General features: G+C 35.5%; 1 protein-coding gene across 10 annotated transcripts in view; it reads left to right on the forward strand.

Moving 5' to 3' along the window:
- Positions 1 to 19,379, forward strand: part of pde1ca (phosphodiesterase 1C, calmodulin-dependent a) — a 203,529-nt gene that overhangs the window by 44,151 nt on the left and 139,999 nt on the right. For all 10 annotated transcript variants that reach the window (XR_015525178.1, XR_015525179.1, XR_015525180.1 and 7 more), the window contains 2 exons: positions 1,709 to 1,759; positions 3,866 to 4,037. Coding sequence is in view for 7 of the 10 variants with exons in the window: in XM_087309830.1 (XP_087165956.1) it covers positions 1,709 to 1,759; positions 3,866 to 4,037 (223 nt within the window). In the remaining 3 variants the exon portion in view is untranslated. The remainder of the gene's footprint in view (positions 1 to 1,708; positions 1,760 to 3,865; positions 4,038 to 19,379) is intronic.

The following is a 19,379-nucleotide window of genomic DNA, read 5'->3' on the forward strand; positions in this document are numbered from 1 at the left end:
CATATTAGACTATCCTGATGACTAATGCAAGCAGTGCTGTGAGTGGAATGTGTTGTATACTCATACTTCATTTTGTTCAATTCAGTTCAGGTTTATTTGTATGGCGCTTTTCAAAATAATTATTGTTTCAAAGCAGCTTTACAAAAGGTGTACATTATTGTATCACAATTAAATTCTGAAAAGTAACGTTTATTAGTTACCATAACTTTATTAATTACTAATAACTTTAACTAATTAACTAACTAATAGCTTTTAACAGTTAAGTTATTATATACAGTTGAAGTCACAATTATCTGTTAATCTTATTTGTTTTATTTCGGCTAGAGGAAAAGCAGTTTTTAATTTCTTAAATACCATTTTAAGGGCAAAATTATTAGCCCCATTAAGCTAAATTTTTTCTCTATACTTTACAGAACAAACCATTGTTCTACAATAACTTGCCTAATTACCCTAACCTGCCTAGTTAACCTAATTAACCTAGTTAAGCCTTTAAATGTCACTTTAAGCTGTATAGAAGTGTTTTGAAAAATATGTAGTCAAATATTATTTGTCATCATGGAAAAGATAAAATAAATCCATAGTTAGAAATGAGTTATTACAACTATCATGTTTAGAAATGTGTTGAAAAAATCAGCTCTCCGTTAAACAGAAATTGGGGTAAAATATAAACAAGCGGTCTAATAATTCAGGGGGGCTAGTAATTCTGGTTTCAACTGTATAAACATAGTTAACCTGTAGTTATATAGAATATAAGTGATAAAATGTTCAGCATCAATTAGAAAATTGATATTGAGGTAAAACAGAAAAGTTGTAAATATGCCCAACCTTAAAAAATGCACACTACCTGACAATAGTCTTGTCGTAGATTCTAGTTGTAAGAGAAACAAATAATAACTTGACTTCTAGTTGATCATTTGGAAAAGTGGCAGAAAGTAGATTTTTTTGATGAATCATCACAAATACTGCAGAAGACCTATTGGAACCCGCATGGACCCAAGATTCTCACAGAAATCAGTCAAGTTTGATCAAGAAAAAAATCATGGTTTGGGGTTACATTCAGTATGGGGTCGTGCGAGAGATCTGCTGAGTGGATGGGAACATCAACAACCTGAAGTATCAAGACATTTGTGCTGCCCATTACATTACAAACCACAGGAGAGGGCAAATTCTTCAGCAGGATAGTGCTCATACTTTAGCCTCCGTATCAAAGTTCCTGAAAGCAAAGAAGGTCAAGGTGCTCCAGGATTGCTCCAGTCCAGTTACCTGACATGAACATTATTAAGCATGTCTGGGGTTAGATGAAAGAAGACACATTAAAGGTAAATCCTAAGAATCTTGATAAATGAACATTATTTCTATTAAAAGACAAGACTTTTGTCTAAACAAAGTCAGACCTTACTGTCCTAATTAAATAATTAAAAATCAAGGCATGATCATATTTTATTTTGGTATAATAAGCATAATCTAGAGGCAGTTGCCTTTCATATGAGCCACTTCTGATACCAAATGATCAACTAGAAGTCAAGTTATTATTTGTTGTTCCTAAAATTTCGATAGGTGATGACTTTTGTCAGGTAGTGCAGATGTGGCTTGAGTACAAACTTGAGAATTGTGGTGAAGAAAACAGATTTCTGGTGGTGGTGAGTCATTGTGATTGTTGTATGAAAGGGCCATCACTCAGTGTGTGTTTTGTTCTTTCTCTGCACAGTGGCGAATGAAGCTGGAGAGAGCAGCTCCAGACCTCTAGCACGCTTCGCACGTGAGTATATGCCTAATCAAACACGTGATTAAGCATTAAAACTGATTGGAGCTGTTGACTTCACTTTTACTTTAAAGTTGTTTCCTGCTGTGAGGAAACAGGAAAGAGAGTGACACAGTAAAGTTCACCGTCTCCGGTTGTTGAACACACAGATCTGTAATAACTGCAGTGAGAGCTGTTAGAAATCATCTCTATCTATCTATCTATCCATCTATCTATCTATCTATCTATCTATCTATCTATCTATCTATCTATCTATCTATCTATCTATCTATCTATCTATCTATCTATCTATCTATCTATCTATCTATCTATCTATCTATCTCTCTATCTCTCTATCTATCTATCTATCTGTCTGTCTGTCTGTCTGTCTGTCTGTCTGTCTGTCTGTCTGTCTGTCTGTCTGTCTGTCTATCTATCTATCTATCTATCTATCTATCTATCTATCTATCTATCTAACCATCTATCTATCTATCTATCTATCTATCTATCTATCTATCTATCTATCTATCTATCTATCTATCTATCTATCTATCTATCTATCTATCTATCTATCTATCTATCTATCTATCTGTCTGTCTGTCTGTCTGTCTGTCTGTCTGTCTGTCTGTCTGTCTGTCTGTCTGTCTGTCTGTCTGTCTCTCTCTCTGTCTGTCTGTCTGTCTATCTATCTATCTATCAGTCTGTATGTCTGTCTGCCTGTCTGTCTGTCTATCTATATGTCCGTCTGTCTGTCTGTCTGTCTGTCTGTCTGTCCGTCCGTCTGTCCTTCCGTCCGTCCGTCTGTCTGTCTATCTACGCATACATCCTTTACTTCATTTTGTAGACCAAACATATGACATCCATCCATCCAATCTATTTCATCCATCCATCCATCCATCCATCCATCCATCCATCCATCCATCCATCCATCCAATTACATTATCCAAATCCAGTAGTCAATTCATTTGTTTTATCAGTTTGTCCATCCGTCTGTCTACTTGTCTATCGTTCTATCATTCTGTCTGTCATTCTATTATTTTATCTATCATTCTGTCAATCTATTTATTGCTCTTTGTTTTGCTTTATTTGCTTTGTCTATAAAATTCTGTAAATTGTTCTATCTGTATGTTGCTTTTTCTGTCATCCGTACATTCATCAATCTTTCTTTAGTTCTGTTGTTCTATCTTTCTGTATGTCCATCCATCCATCCATCCATCCATCCATCCATCCATCCATCCATCCATCCATCCATCCATCCATCCATCCATCCATCCATCCATCCATCCATCCATCCATCCATCCATCCATCTATCTATCTATCTATCTATCTATCTATCTATCTATCTATCTATCTATCTATCTATCTATCTATCTATCTATCTATCTATCTATCTATCTATCGTTCAATTGCTCTGTCAGCCTGTATTTCTTTCTGTCATTCTGTTTGTTGTTCTTTTGATCCTTCTACAGAGGTTGGACAATGAATCTGAAACGCCTGGTTATTAGTATACAATAATTCATTAGTGTGTTGTAGGGCCTCCTTTTGGGGCCAGCATCAAATCATCTGGGGAATGACAGATGCAAGTCCTGCACAGTGGGGTTTTAAGCTATTCTTCTTGCAGAATAGTGGCCAGGTCACGTTTCCTGACTTGCTGCTCCAAAACAGCCCAGAGTGGCTCAATAATGTTTACACCTGGTGACTGTGCAGGCCATGGAAGATCTATCTATCTATCTATCTATCTATCTATCTATCTATCTATCTATCTATCTATCTATCTATCTATCTATCTATCTATCTATCTATCTATCTGTCTGTCTGTCTGTCTGTCTGTCTGTCTGTCTGTCTGTCTGTCTGTCTGTCTGTCTGTCTGTCTGTCTGTCTGTCTGTCTGTCTGTCTGTCTGTCTGTCTGTCTGTCTGTCTGTCTGTCTGTCTGTCTGTCTGTCTGTCTGTCTGTTGTTAACCAGCTAAAACTTCACTGTTCAGCTGTACATTGGCAGAAGTGTTTATGTTTATCTTTGTCAGTCTCTCTCCCTCCCTCTTTCTCTCTCTCTCTTTTATTTTCCGGTCTTTCCTTCTGTCATCTACACCCCTCTGATCTTTTGATCTCTGATTGTTGGATCAGGTTCCAAGTCTCAGAATGCTTTGTGGAACGCCATCACAGCGGGCATTGGGATCAAGGACAAGGACAAGGACAAGCGGGGCATCCTGATTGACCCACGGAGCCCGGAGGAGATTCTAGCTGATGACCTGCCCACGGTCGACAGCCCTGACGCCATGGAGAAGACTGCCATCAGGTTTGGAGGGATTCACACGTCACTTACATCTCTAAACTTATCAATCAGTGAGGGCCGGTATCTGCTCTTGATCAGTTATTTCTAGTTCTGCATCAATTGTTGAGCTTTTCCTTTACCAGCTGTTATCTTTAAGCATGGTAGAGTCAAACTAGGTGAATGGACATGCTCAGTTACCAGAAATTGTGCACTTAGTATGCTGAATAGAGTGCTTTGTACAGTTATGTGTGTTTTTCACTCATAAGCACAGCTGGCAGGCTCACATATTGATTTATTTAGGAGCTTAAATGTCAAACCATCACTCCTGTTTCTGACCAAAGTTAGCATCTACTAGACAGCAAAGGGCCGCACTCTGAAAATTGAAGGTTCCAGCTGTAATAATAAAGCTTATAATTTGCACAAGAGAACCTATTAAAACCATAGACTGTAAAATATATGGACGTAGTGTCCGTGACGTCACCCATAGGTTTCTAAAAAGCGCAAAAGAAGCCACAAGTAGGCGCGACCAACCGTCGCCATTTTGTTCGTGCGTCATCACACCCACGGCGGGATACCAAACAAGGGCAAAGAGGCGGAGAGTGATCGGAGTTACAGACACGTGCTGGCATTTTGCTTGGACCTGGTTCAGACACACTTTACTTTGGGAGATGCTTAATACTTTATCACCTGTGACTCGTTTGTGTTCTGACCCTATGTGCTTGGTTGTATACTATATCAATAAAGTGTTTAGTCTTTTAAAAACACTGCTGTGATACATTGAGCCACTAAACATTGTTCTTATGACGTTTTTCAACAGGAGGAAAACGCAAATTACTTCCAAACACTTCAGATATAGTCTGTGTTAGTAAATGTAAGACTATTGATGAAATCCAGCATAACAGTGTATGACAACGCTTCAGATGACTGTTCTAGAGCCTACAGCTAATCAATCTGACAGATTCTGGAGTGCATTACAGCTTTAAATATAAACGATAAATGATCTTAAATAAAACAAATACATGTATAAAGATGGTATATAAGTATTTAACTTTACTCACATGGGAAACGGAGGCCACGTGAATGGTTTGTGAGCACAATTAAGTGCACTCAGCATGCATGCCATCTAATAATTGTAGGAAACAAGTCCAAAAGGCAGTTGACTGTGTAAAGCCACATAAAACAACACAGAAATACGATAAATATGCAGAGTTCAGTGGCTAATCTGCAGGTGACGTGACGGCGACCAACGAGTACTGGCTGTCACTCAAGTGGCCATTCCCTTAATTATGCAAACTTAATATAACTTAATATAAAGGAAACGGATGAGTTATAAAAAAATTCACCCCCCTCACAGTTGTCATGAAGGGTAATATTAGCTGTATTAACCAAAATCTTTTTTGTACCAGGCTGTAAACACCTTTTTTCTGCTGTAAAGTTGGCCATTCTAACAGTGGCTCAATTGAAATTTGCTCTATTTTGGAGCCAGGAGCGGCCAGGACTAGCGGAATTTCGGATGAATTGCAGTTTTAGTTACTTCCGTATTGGCTTCCTGAGGGAGAGCGGGAGGTTGCCGCTTGATTAAAACCTTGCTAGGAACTTGTTATTAAAAAAATCCCATAGTTTTATTAAACGTACAAGATTAAATCTGTGCATCGATCCTTAAGGAGCTATTTCTTAGTTATACTAATATTTTATTCACTCCAGATTGCAGTCTTATAATACAGATTTTGGTCCCACTTTATATTAAGTAGCCTTAAATACTATGTACTTGAATCAAAATATAAATACAATGTACTCACTGTGCTCATAATGTTTTAAGGTGGGATATGGGTAGGGCTAGAAACAGGTTCGATGGTGTGGATAGATGAAAGGGTGGGTTAAAGTGTACATGCTCAACAGCATAATTATAAATGTAATTACAGAAATGAATTGCAGATGTAATTACATGCAGGTATTTAATCTGTCATAAGTACAATCTAAAAACATGTATTTATACAATAGGTACAATGAAATGAATTAATAATTTCAGCCTACGTAAATATTAGTTCAGGCCACTTAATATAAAGCTTTTTCTCAGTTACTTTGCAAATATGAAGGGATGTTTTATACACAAATTTTGGGATTAACATGAACAGCAGTTTTGACAAGGCTAATCAATCGTTCTGCTATCAGTTCTTCTTCTCAGGAGTCAGTTCTACTGTTCAGTTGTTCTGTCAGTTTACAGTATTTTTTCCAACTGCTTACATACAAAACCTTTTCATGTAACACAATTTCTGAAACCTCTTACTCAAAATGTAAAATTACACACCAAATCTCCAAAACCATGAGATATACACTACCTGACAAAACTCTTGTTTTAGTTTTAGGAACAACAACTAATAACTTGACTTCTAGTTGATTATTTGGTTCAACAGATGATTCAATGGAAAAAGCTAGCATCTGCCACTTTTCCAAATGATCATCTAGAAGTCAAGTTATTATTCGTTGCTCTTACAACTGGGATTGACAGCGATACTTTTGTCATGTGATAAGGTTTAGCCATGAATTCTTTTTCTTGAAGTTTTTCTCAAACACTACAAACAATTCTTTGCATACAATACAGAAATCTAACAGGAAGTAACTTGCTTCCCTTTTTCAAACACAACCAATCAAAATACTACACTTATTCAGCAGCTATAGCCTCATATTCACTTTTTTGAAATCCCTTATAGAAATTCATCTCAACCTGGTGCTTTAAAGTGTTTGAGGGTGTATGACGCTTTGTTTACACATACTTTTACTGTGTTTGTGAGCTTGCGATCCTCTGTTGTTTGTCATCGATATGGCCACCATCAGCTTTTCTTTGGTTTTAAAATAGTTCAGCATTTGCCGCTGTGTGCATTAATACTGATGCTGGTTTTTAACTGCATTGCTTTGATGCACTCTTGCATTGGGCTCACACATACACTCTGCACTCTGACTACTTTAACAATGTTGATAAGCAGTAGTGGACGTTTCTCTCTGTCTCACAATGAACACGCTTGACCAATCGCAATAGATTGGGTCATTGGACCAATCAGCACAGATTAGCATCATGCAAAGGAGGGGTTTGGGAACAAGTGAATTGCTGAACGAATCGAATGGGAGTTGTTTGGATAATTAGATAAAAATAAATGCATATTAGAAGACAAGAAAAGTGTTTTTTGAGCACGCATGCATATCAGCCTGTTATAGGAGAAACAGAAACCAAAATATGACCTTTTTTAATGCATAATAGGGGCTATTTAATGATGTGCACTGTCAACTAGATGATGTGGTTTAACAAGCAGTTTTAAAATTGAAAATAAGTACTAAAGCAACCGAAAAAAAATAGTATTGTTTGTTTGTAAGAAGGAAACACTTTTATTTTGTTCATGATTTTCAACGCCATAAACCCTGCTCCCATGGCAATCCCGTAGTGTAAACCATCCTAATCCATACCAATCCCAGTGTATCCACAACGGATTTCACTTGGACGTCAGACACATAAATCCTGTGGTTGCGGCCTTCTGAAAGGGAATGACAGAGAAATAAATGATGAAAGTGCGTGATGTTTGGACTCAGCTGTCTGCCGGTGCGACCGGCTGTGTTAAAAAGGGAGACTCCAGTGGACTGTGATGCTCCGTATAGCGAGCAGCTCCTCATTAATCACCCTGTGAGAGGCAGGGAGGGGGAGAACCGCATGGCTTTAGTCCTGACGTCAGCAACAGGCATCGTCTGCTATAAATATCCACCGTAAAAACTGTGCTCCAGTGAATCCTTAATGTTCTATTAGTGTGTCATTGTGCACTTTGGGGCGCACAGGAAGGCACATTTGGCCGGTCGGGTGATGGGCTGCAGGTGAGAGTGTTTCCTCCTCCAGCTGAGAAGTAACTGTTTTCAACATGGCATGATGGAATAGCGGGATGTGCATGCCAAAAGCCCGCCGTCATGTCATAATATGTCCCATGGAGGGAATTTAACCCTTCATCAGAGAGACAGCAGCAATGAATGTACAGTATTTGGTAGAATGATCAAAATATACAAATAGGAAGATTTGCATTTTGATACGTGCCCAGTTCACACAAAAAACAAATTAAATAAAAACAAAGTGGTCTGGTTTTCCAATCACATTGCGGATTTTGGAATAGGTTTAGTTACAAAATATACAAAAAGGCGACAACACTTAAGCTCCAGAAGAATAACACACACGCACACACACAAAAAAAACCAGACCTTTTGTCCATGATGTCTAATAGCACACCGATGTGTAGAAATGCACGTTTTTAAATGTCTACTCATCTTACCGACATAACAATTTTTTTGTTAATAAATTGATATTTTTTGGAGCTATGGTGTTGCCGCCTTTATTTAATTTTTTTTAATAATAATTATTTTCAGGGGTTTTCACTTTTATTGATAGGACAGTGGATATTTACAGACAGGAATATGTGGGGAGCTGAGATAGGAGAAGGATCGGCTGGGAATCAAACCTCGGTTCTATTTGTCGACGCACCAACCACTAGGCTATTGGTGCTGATTGTTGCCGCCTTCTTGTATATTTTTGTGCTTTTTGTTGTTTGGCTAAGCTACTATTTTAGATTGAAGTGCATGCTTTTGTGCATTTCATTCATTCTTTAATTTTCTATATCAGGGGTCACCACAGCAGAATGAACTGCCATTTTTGCTTTTTTCTTAATCATTTTATTTGAACCTTACTTCAATATATATTAATTACAATTGAACATTTTTATAATTAGTGATATTATTAGATAATTTTAATTCAGTGTTTATTTATTAATGTAATTATTTTTACTAAGGTGTGCTTTAAAATGTCGTTTTAAAATGTTTTTATTTTATATACACACATATATATATATATATATATATATATATATATATATATATATATATATATATATATATATATATATATACAACATTTCTGGTTCTCAAATCTGATCGGCTGATAGCCGTGCGATTTTCTGCAATATCAGAACTCCTACAGCCTCTTTACCCTTTGTGTATTACTCCGCCCGCATACAGCCAGCAAAGTTCAAACACTACAGATCTAAAGTTTAAAAGATGCACGCTCAACTGTTTAATTTTCAACTTATGATTTGAATCTGGAAGAAAGTAGTTCCTCATACAAAAGGGTTTTTGAGACTCTCCATGTTTGATTTTGTTTTTATATACACAATTATGCCGTCAAACTGTTGTATAAATGCAATATCACACGAGTAGCAGTGCGATATGGCTGTATATCTTCACTGGTGGGGGCACCAAGTCACTCGGCCTACGGCCCCGTGGCTACACACGCCTCCCACCAGTGCCAATATACAGCCATATCGCACTGCTACTCGTGTGATATAGCTCATTCATATATATATATATATATATATATATATATATATATATATATATATATATATATATATATATATATATATATATATATATATATACAGTTGAAGTCAAAATTTAGTAGCCCCCCTGAATTATTAGCCACACTGTTTATTTTTTCCCCCAATTTCTGTTTAACGGAGAGTTTTTTTCACATTTGTAAACATAATAGTTTTAATATCTCATTTCTAATAACTGATTTATTTTATCTGTGCCACAACGACCGTACATAATATTTGACTAGATATTTTTCAAGACTTCTATACAGCTTAAAGTGACATTTAAAGGCTTAACAAGGTTAACTAGGCTGGTTAGGGTAATTAGGTAAGTTATTGTAAAATGAGGGTTTGTTCAGTAGACTTTTGAAAAAGATGTAGCTTAAAGGGGCTAATAATTTTGACCTTAAAATGTTTTTAAAAAAAAAGTGATAATAATCACCGAAATAAAACAATTAAGACTTTCTCCAGAAGAAAAAAATATTATCAGACATGCTGTGAAAATTTCCTTGCTCTTTTAAAGATAATTGGAAATATTTAAAAAAAAAAAAAAAAGGGGGGGGGGGGGGGGGCTAATAATTCTGACTTCAACTGTATATATATATATATATATATATATATATATATATATATATATATATATATATATATATATATATATATATATATATATATGTATGAACTGACTTATTTCTAATGGCGGGTAAGGGATGGCTAAGGAGTGATGTACACTTGCTAAGAGCTTGGCTATGGTACCAATTTGGTATGTTCAATTTAGGTTACTTGTTTTTGGACTGTGATAACCTACTTCAAATGTTGACTACTGTATAATATACTGTAATGTATCCTATATAATATAATGTATACTATATGTATAATGTAGATCTTTTTTGTTAGTTTTTTCAACAATGCAATTTTGACACAGTCTGACTCATAGTAACTTGCAACTTTCTTACTGAAAGATTGAGAGTGGTGTCCGCTTTATGTAGAAAAAAATGTGCATGAAAATTTCTAATATGGGGGCGACATGGTGGTGCAGTGGGTAGTGCATGCACTGCTTGAAACATATGCTGGATAAGTTGGTGGTTAATTTTGCTGTGGCGATCCCTGATGGATAAAGGGACCAAACTGAATGAATGAATATTAAAATGTGTTTTTGAAAGAGTAATTATATTTTTGGTCAGTCAAGAGCAAAACATTCCACTGAACCACTGAAATTTTGTGAGCAAGTGCTTGTGTTTTGGGACAGTATGTGTGTGCATGAGATTGATGAGTTGGTGTGTGTGGACTTAAAAGGTCAAAGAGTATGTGCACAGTGCACCACCTTCTGAGTGAGCGATTGGACAGGTCTAGTCTGATCTTATATCAAGCCGAGGTTTGTGCTCTAACACCACCCCCACCCCCCAGCGTAGGACATTAAGATTGGCAGGACTGCTCTTCCATTAGTCTTATCTGAAAACTGCGTGACTAAAGAGTTGAACTGATTCAGTGTGACCCTCACAGATTGAAGTGTCAGCTGCATTTATTATTCTAATTTACTAGGAGGTGACTTTTACTCTAATACAGACAGGTTCACCTTTCCACAGCCTGTCGAGGAACACCACATACTCTGGACATTTCTTTAAGGCTTTAAAATTCACTGAAGAAATGATTCACTGGATTTAATAGCTTTAATTTTTTTTTTCTAATTTAAGATAAATGGTTGCAAACTATTTATACGGGCTGGATTTAAACAGACAAATTAAGTTACTAGACAAATTAAGCTAAATTAGAATTTTAATGTGTTTGTTTAAATTCAGCGCAAATAAATTGTTTGCAACCACTTACCCTAAAAATTATGTGAATCCAATGAATCATATTTTTCAGTGTACTGAAGGTTGCTTTTTTAAAATCATGACATTTTTTAGGTTTTTTCATTTTTAAGTTTATTTACAATTTTTTATAATGGCTATGACAACAAGTTTCCTAATCTCTTAACGCACCAAAACACCTAAAACACACAATTAGCAAAACAGTTAATTTCATGCTCAAAATTACACATTGTAAACTAAACCCCAAAACTAATGTTCAAAATACAGTAATAAACTAACACAATACACTGTCTTCTTTTTTTTTTAGGTTTATTTTTGAACTTCTATTTTTAAGTAGATAGGACAGTGTTTAAGACAGGAAGCGAATTAGAAGAGAGAGGGGGTAGGGACGGTAAAAGTCCACAAGCCAGGATTCAAACTCGGGACACACTGAAGTGCTACTGCACCATATGTCAGCGCACTAACCACTAGGCTATTGGGCTGACACAATACACCAGGTCTAACAAAACACTGCAAACTTGTTCCAACAGTATTATTTAGTCCATCATAACACATTGAAAAAAAAAAAAACACTATCAGCTGAAATTACAGACACTACATTATTTAATTTGTCAGGTCTGCACTTATATTTAAAGCCTCTCTACATTTTTGTGTTGTTGGGTTTAGTAAATGGAGGGATTTAGTTTCTTTTGCTGCAGAAATTTAATACAAAAAAATTAATGAGCATCTCAGAGGAGCTTTATAAAATGAAGTTTATGTATAAAAAAACAATACAGACACAGAATTGCTGCAGTACAGACTTTACTTGCAAAAGGACATCACTGCAAGATATTCACACAGAAAAAGCCCCGCAATTATAATAAAAGAAAAATAAAGTAATCTTCTATTCTGCCTAGTCTTCTGCATTTGCCTGGCTTCTTCTTCTTTGGCCCTGCCCGGTAACTGTGGTTCTTTGGCCTATTATGTTTGTCCCACGGTGACGCCTTTTCACTGAAGCCAGCCTCGTCAACATAGATAATTTCATGTGGGACTTGATTGGCCTCTAACTCCATAACTCTCTGAAAGTAATTAGACACATGTACTGTATGTACTAATGAACTCCAGGTTTATAGAGTAGTTTACTGCAAAACACACTTTCTATAATACAGTAATGACTGTATTGCATAATCTTACCTGGACGTATTGGTGACGGTGCTCAGTATTTCTTTCAAAAACCTCAAGAGTCGTCTTTTAGAACATAAGATTATGTATTTGGAAAAACCTCAACACATGAGTGTGGTTTCTATATGGGAATCAGCTGTAATATATAAGAGTGTGTGATTGATATATATATAATGTGATATATGCAATAAGCTGTTTCTCATTGGCAATGGAATAAAATACAGGGAATATATTTGTGTTTGAATTGACTATGAACAGCTCTTCACTTTGACTTTAGCCTATATAAGTTAAGTATAGAACATGGTGTTATCTGTTCTGACATACAGTGTGAAAGCATTTGTAAATTTGACTATAAAATGACATTGTTATGGTCTTGTTTAAGCTTGTGTATAAAAGAAGTTTAAGCATTTTAAATTGGTGATAACTGGTTGCATTTTGTATCAAAGCAACAAGAAGTGTGCTAATTGTATAGCCTACAAAGACGGATGTTGTGCTGTTCATGTTAAGAGTTTAGGAAACTTGTAAAATGGATTGAAAAAACTGTGATAGCCATTGGAAAAAACTGTAAAAGCTGATATTTTTTGAGCTGATTTATTATATAAATGTTTTTTTTTATTTTCTTTTTATTTGTGCAATTACGATGAAAATGGTTGACGGGGTTGTTGTGTGGTTGCTAGAGTGTTTTGAGTTTTTTTTTTTTAAAGGTGAGCATGCCTGACTATTGACTCTAAAGGCTGATTTAAATAGTGTTCGATAAAAGGAATATTGTGAAGCTTTTGTCCTAACCAACACCTGAAATTTATATTTTAGAAACGGCTTCTATTTCTTGCAGCTGAACAACAGGATAAACAGACAAGGATCACCTTAGCCACACCTTGTGCTTTATTCAGTGTTAAATGCTAACAATGTGAGTTTGAATGCCATTTTACATGACAGTTATTGCCGTACCACTGAAAGCAGCAGCAGATAGTTCACCTCAGATCTTGAAAATGAAATAAATAGTTTGAAATTGAACTTTAGAACTGACTCAGTGCAAACCATCACATATCAGTGATTCAGCATGTACATTTAATAATGTTAAAGAAGTTTAATATGTAATAATTAGATTATAAACCTTATCATTTTGTTGGAGTGCAGTAAGTGCACTATTCTGTGCTTCTCAATGGCTGTATTTAAATTTTTGTCATGCTGCATCTGGTGCAAACAGCCAAATTACTTATCACGGCAAATCTCGTCACGTAATGTGTTGTTAGGACACGCGGTTACAATGTAACCTGCTCACCTCATGTTCATGTAATATTTATATTATTTGCTAATTAATAACTACCTCATGTGGAACTCTGAATGTGTGTCTCATTTCAGAGTCTGCTTCTGTCCAACAGAGGTCGCATTATGGTTGCATTTTGCTGATGCATACTTTGAGAGCTTTCCTGATTGAATGAATGAAATATGCTGTCAAGGGGTGCTTAAATATAATTGGCTAAACTGGTCTAATAGGCCACTTTTGACTGACTGACTGACCAATCGACTGACCCATCCTCCTCCATCCCTAAACCAAACCGATAGCGTTTTCAAAAACACCAATTGAACAGCTCCCACCTCCCTAAACCCAACCAACAGTGTTTTCAAAAGCTATCCAGAAAAGAAAAGCCCTTTCGGCTGTCTATTTTTTACCACTTTTTCAAATTTAACCACATTCTCACTGTTTTTTACGTGTTTATTTTATTTTTTGGCTTCTGTTTTTGTCCTACCTGCTTTCTGGAACCGTTCTTCACCGGAGTCGAACCCCATAATCGCGGTCAACTTCGCTCCATGTTTCAAGTCCGCCGACATACACGGCGAGCCACTTGGACAAACTGGTAACAGCGGAAAAGCCATCCAACGGAAGTAAGCAGGCAGCTGGTAGATGCGAAAATGAACGCTGTCATATGGCCCTGTACCTTCCATTTTAAAGACGTACATAGATACATCAGAGTACATAATTCGCACTCTCCAGAAATATATATAGGGCTACGTTTTCAGAATGTTGATGGCAGCATAGCTATTGACAGATTAACTACTTATTCAAATAATGTTTAATTGCAACGGTTTGACAGTTTTCTTCTTATATTTGTAAATCATGCTTCTATGCATCTTTGATTCCTAATGGCGCTATTTGGCTGCGATTCATTTCTGGCTCTGTTCTCTCTCTCTACTTTCCTCTGGAGTAAATGCATGCGTAACGCAACAGGCTGAAGCTCATCTCCTCTGAATGAACTCATTTACGTTTGAGGTGCGAGAAGCAGCAGGATTGTTTCAGGAGAGCGTCTATCTCTCTTTACATCATCTGTCCCCGATGCTTCTCCTGACTTATAGATGAGTTGACCTTTGCACGCCTCCGATCTTTAGCTGGGGCTCGCGGGAGCCAACACAGGTGGACGCCCCATTCTCATCTCACCCAAATGGCCCGCGCACCTCCAGTTTTCTTTCGATTATCGTTTCTCTTTTAGCAGAGCTTTCTGATAGGTCTGTAGCAAGCGCAGCTCATTTTAGTGGAGAAACCTAATTTTCCAGTTGAGCGCGGCCCTGTTGAGTAGAATGAAGTGAGTGAATGAAAGCGAGATTGAAGGGGATCTTACAGGAATGCTGGGAAACGGACTGCTGCTGAACAGCATTCAGACTTGAGCAGGACAGCTGCCAGTTGGGAAACACTTTAAGTCCTACTCTGATTGGAGTATTAAAGCTCTGAAGTAAATCATGCAAGTGTTGCATTAAAGGGAAAGTTTATGGAAAAATACAGGTTGTCATCATTTCCATACATTTCAGTAATAAAGGGTTTGTTAATCTAAAAATTAATATTCTGTTATTAATAATTCTCTGTCATGTTGTTTAGTCTCCTGAGACCTTCATTCAGTTTAAGCAATTTAAGATTTTAGATGAAATCCAAAACCTCCTTCATCCTCCATATAGACAGCAATGGTCAAAAGGTGTTCAAAGTCGAAAAAAGGAACCAAAACATGTCCGTGAAACATCATATCAAGCAAAAACATTTCCAAAACTCTTCATGTGAGGTCAGTGGTTCTACTGTAATCATGAAGCTCCAAGAAAACTGACCTGACACAGGAGAACAATGCTTTTTTCATTTTTTTTTTTACATACAGACAGAATCTGTTGAGAAAATATTACATTATAAAGAGCATAAATCTATATCTATATCTAAATCTATAAAATTCGTATATTATTCAATAATATTACTAAAATATATAAAAATGAATAAATCTAGATATACACATTTATATAATTCAATAATATTAATGAAGAAAAAAAAATAATATATATATATATATATATATATATATATATATATATATATATATATATATATATATATATATATATATATATATCTCGTCACCTTACAATTATAAAGTTTTATCTGACATTTTTGTCAAAATTGAGTTATTGACATATTCTTATTAAATGACAACTTATTTACATTATGGGATGTTTTTTAGTTGTTTATATTTTAAGAGTTTGTATTTAAAAAAACAAAACAAGTGTGACACACATACTGTTTGCTATGAAATGCAAAAACTTTAAAGCTTATTATTTCAAAATAATTTAAAACACAGATAGAATCTTATAATTCCAAGGTGACGATATATATATATATATATATATATATATATATATATATATATATATATATATATATATATATATATATATATATATATAAATTTATAAATCTATATTTATTACTGAAATATATACAGTATATAAAAATTATTAAATCTATATTTACATTATTTTTACATACGTAATTAAAGAGAATGCTCAGTAATTTTTGGAAAATCTGCAGATTTCTGTGGGTGAAGAATCCACGTGGGCCAGCTTATTACCTGCTTTTTATTAAGACATTGGCTGCTTATTACTTATAAAATACATAATCTTCATGATATATATTCGTAATCTTACCCATTTTTATAAACTTCGAGAGGTACATTTATGTATAAAAAACTGCAAAATATGCCAATTTTTTAATCTATCTACTCCAAAGACCAGGACACACTTTTGAGTTTATAGCGGTAATTTTCTGAATAATAAATTCTAAAAATGTCCGTTTTTATCAATTTATATCAAAGACCAGAGCACTCTTTTGAATTTAGAGAAGTAAAGTTCTGTAAAAAAAATTAAATAAAAATAATAATCAAAATATGCTTATTTTATCAATCTGCTTCGAAGATTAGGGCACTCTTTTGAATTTTGAGAGGTAAATTTCTGTAAAAAAAAAATCTAATATGTTAATTTTTATTAATCTTCTCGAAAGACCAGGGCACTGTTTTGAATTTAGAAAGGTAAAAAAAAAGAAAAAAAATGCCCGTTTTTATCAGTCTACTACGAAGACCAGGGCTCTCGAGGGGTAAATGTCTGTGAAACAATTCTAAATATGCCCATTTTTATCAATCTTGTCCAGACACTAGTGCATTCTTTTTCATTTCCAGAGGTAAAAATCTGTAAAAAAAAATTTAAATATGTCTATTTTTATTAATCCACTACAAAGACTTTTTAATTTCAAGGGGAACATTTATTTTTTTGGCACAATGTTTTTATTTTAGTTTGTTTTTAATTTTTACACATTGATAAATAAATTTACACATTGATTAATAAAAAAATTGTGTAACAAATTTGTTTGTGTCCAAATAACAAATAGGCAACAAACATAAAGTGTTTAGTTTTTTTATTGGATCAAAACATGTTAGAATTTGACATCACACGCATGTAAATATTGCAACCCAGGCTCATTCTGAAAACATAATGCTGTATACATTTCTGGAGAGCACCAACTACATTCCAGGAGGTACGTTTTTTGCAGTTTTTGTTTTCACAAATCTATCAGAGGCCGCTGCGTACGCTTTTTCAGAACTCACATTTCTCTCGCAGGTGCCAATTTCACCTGCTCTTCTCGCGTAAATCCACCAGAGGTCGCTGTCGACTGACTGACTGATCGACTGACCCACCCTCCTCCTACTCTAAACCCAACCATCAGTTTTCTTGAGCGACCAGAAAAAGAAAAGCCCTCGCCTGATTTTTAACATGTTTTCAGATTTAACCACAATCTCACCCTGTTATTTGCTTGTGTATTTTATTTTTTGGCTTCTGTCATTAGCCCCTTTCACACATACAGACCTTTCCTTTCTGGAAAGCTTGTATGTGTGAACAGGTCCTTTTTGAAAATACCGGTAAATTCGTTCTGGCTATTTTCCGGAAAGAGAAGTTGTAACATTACCGGCAATTTGCCGGAATGCTGCGCTGTGTGAATGCAGAAGGAAGATTGCCGTAATAAGCGCGTGCACGTCTAGAACGTGCTGACGTGAGACGTCTGCTTTAGCCAATCACAACAGTCAGACGCATTTACGTCCGCGCGGTTTATGAGAATAAAAGCCTTTGAATATTTTTCCAGACACATTTAGCTGCTAGAAGTTAGTCAGATCACGTTTATATGTTCTTCTTTATGCCAACTGTGTAAATAATCATCAATGAGATGCTTATGATAAGCCGTTGTTTGTTTACCTTCAAGCTTTGCGTGTGCCTGTGAAACAGCCTGTGAGCGCCTGCACACGCACATATTATGAACATCTCGACATGCGAAAGTGATCCTGCGAAAGTTGTTCACAATATTGATCATCCACAGAGTTTGTAATTTAGTCAAATGTTTACAAATACAAGCGCAGCCGTTTAAAGCTCATTTGTGGTGAATGATGTCAGAATTTACCGGTATTTTGGAATGGATGTGTGAATGCTCTTTTCCGGAAAATTTCCGTAACGTCCTCGCCTGTGTGAACAGCGCTTTTTTGTGTATACCGGTAAAGTCGTTCCAGAAATTTTCCAGATATTTACTGGTATCACTGTGTGAAAGGGGCTTTTGTCTCACTTGATTTCTTGAACCGATTGTCTCTGTAGTCATGAAGTTAAGTGCATTTTAAGTGGTAAGTGTTCGTTTTAAAGACGAAATGCTGTGATGCGTACCTCTGGCTACATAATTCGTGATCTTCATGTCTATATAGGGCTACATTTTCAAAATGAGCCTATGTTGCTATATTGCTATGTATTCAGATGCAGCTCTTTTCAGATTGCTCTTCAGTGAAGTTTCGGTCTAATGATAGTCAGTTCATGTAGGTTGATTAATCACCTGTAAAAGATATCTCTTCCTTTCTTCCTCAAGCTTTGTTTATCCTGTCAGTCTTCCACAAAGGATGCCCCGGAGAGTATTTGTTTTCTCTGACCTACAAATCTCAAAGACCAGAGGCTGTCATGTTTAGGGGGCTTGTTACTCAATATGAGCGTCTCTCACCCCCTCCATTCCCAATAAGTCACCTGACCTGCCCGGTGGAGACCCTACTGTGAGCAGACGGGATTAAAAACTCAATAATTCATACACTGACTGGATGTTAATTAGCTGGTCCAGTCCGGGCTTTGTGTTTTTGTGGTTTGGCTTTGCGCTGCCCTCGAGTTTAAGGTGGATAACCATCTCCAGTCATTCAGTGGTTATTGGTGTATGCCTGAAAGTAATGAGGGTGTTTAGGAATGTAGTGAATGCAGGTTTTTATTGGCTGGTTTGGATTTAGTGGGTCATTTTCTGCTCTTTCAGATTTTTCAGTAAGTAATTAATTTGAGACCTGTTTTCTTTATTTTAGATCAACATAAGTTTTAGTACAAACATAATCATAAACTAAATTAAACCTATGATGTGTGCATGGATATAATAAATTCATATTTAAATATATAAAAATAAGATTGCTTGTTAATGTTGTTAAGTATTTATTTATTTATTTATTTATTTAATATCGATAGAAAGTAATTGTGACCTGTTTTCTGATTTTAGATGTTTTAATATAATATAATATAATATAATATAATATAATATAATATAAAATAATATAATATGATATGATATAATATAATATAATTTAATATAATATAATAATTAAGGGTACTTATTACAGTTATTTATTAAG

This window comes from Danio rerio, chromosome 24 (assembly GCF_052040795.2).
Source record: "Danio rerio strain M-AB ecotype USA chromosome 24, GRCz13ab, whole genome shotgun sequence".
Classification (NCBI taxonomy): domain Eukaryota; kingdom Metazoa; phylum Chordata; class Actinopteri; order Cypriniformes; family Danionidae; genus Danio; species Danio rerio.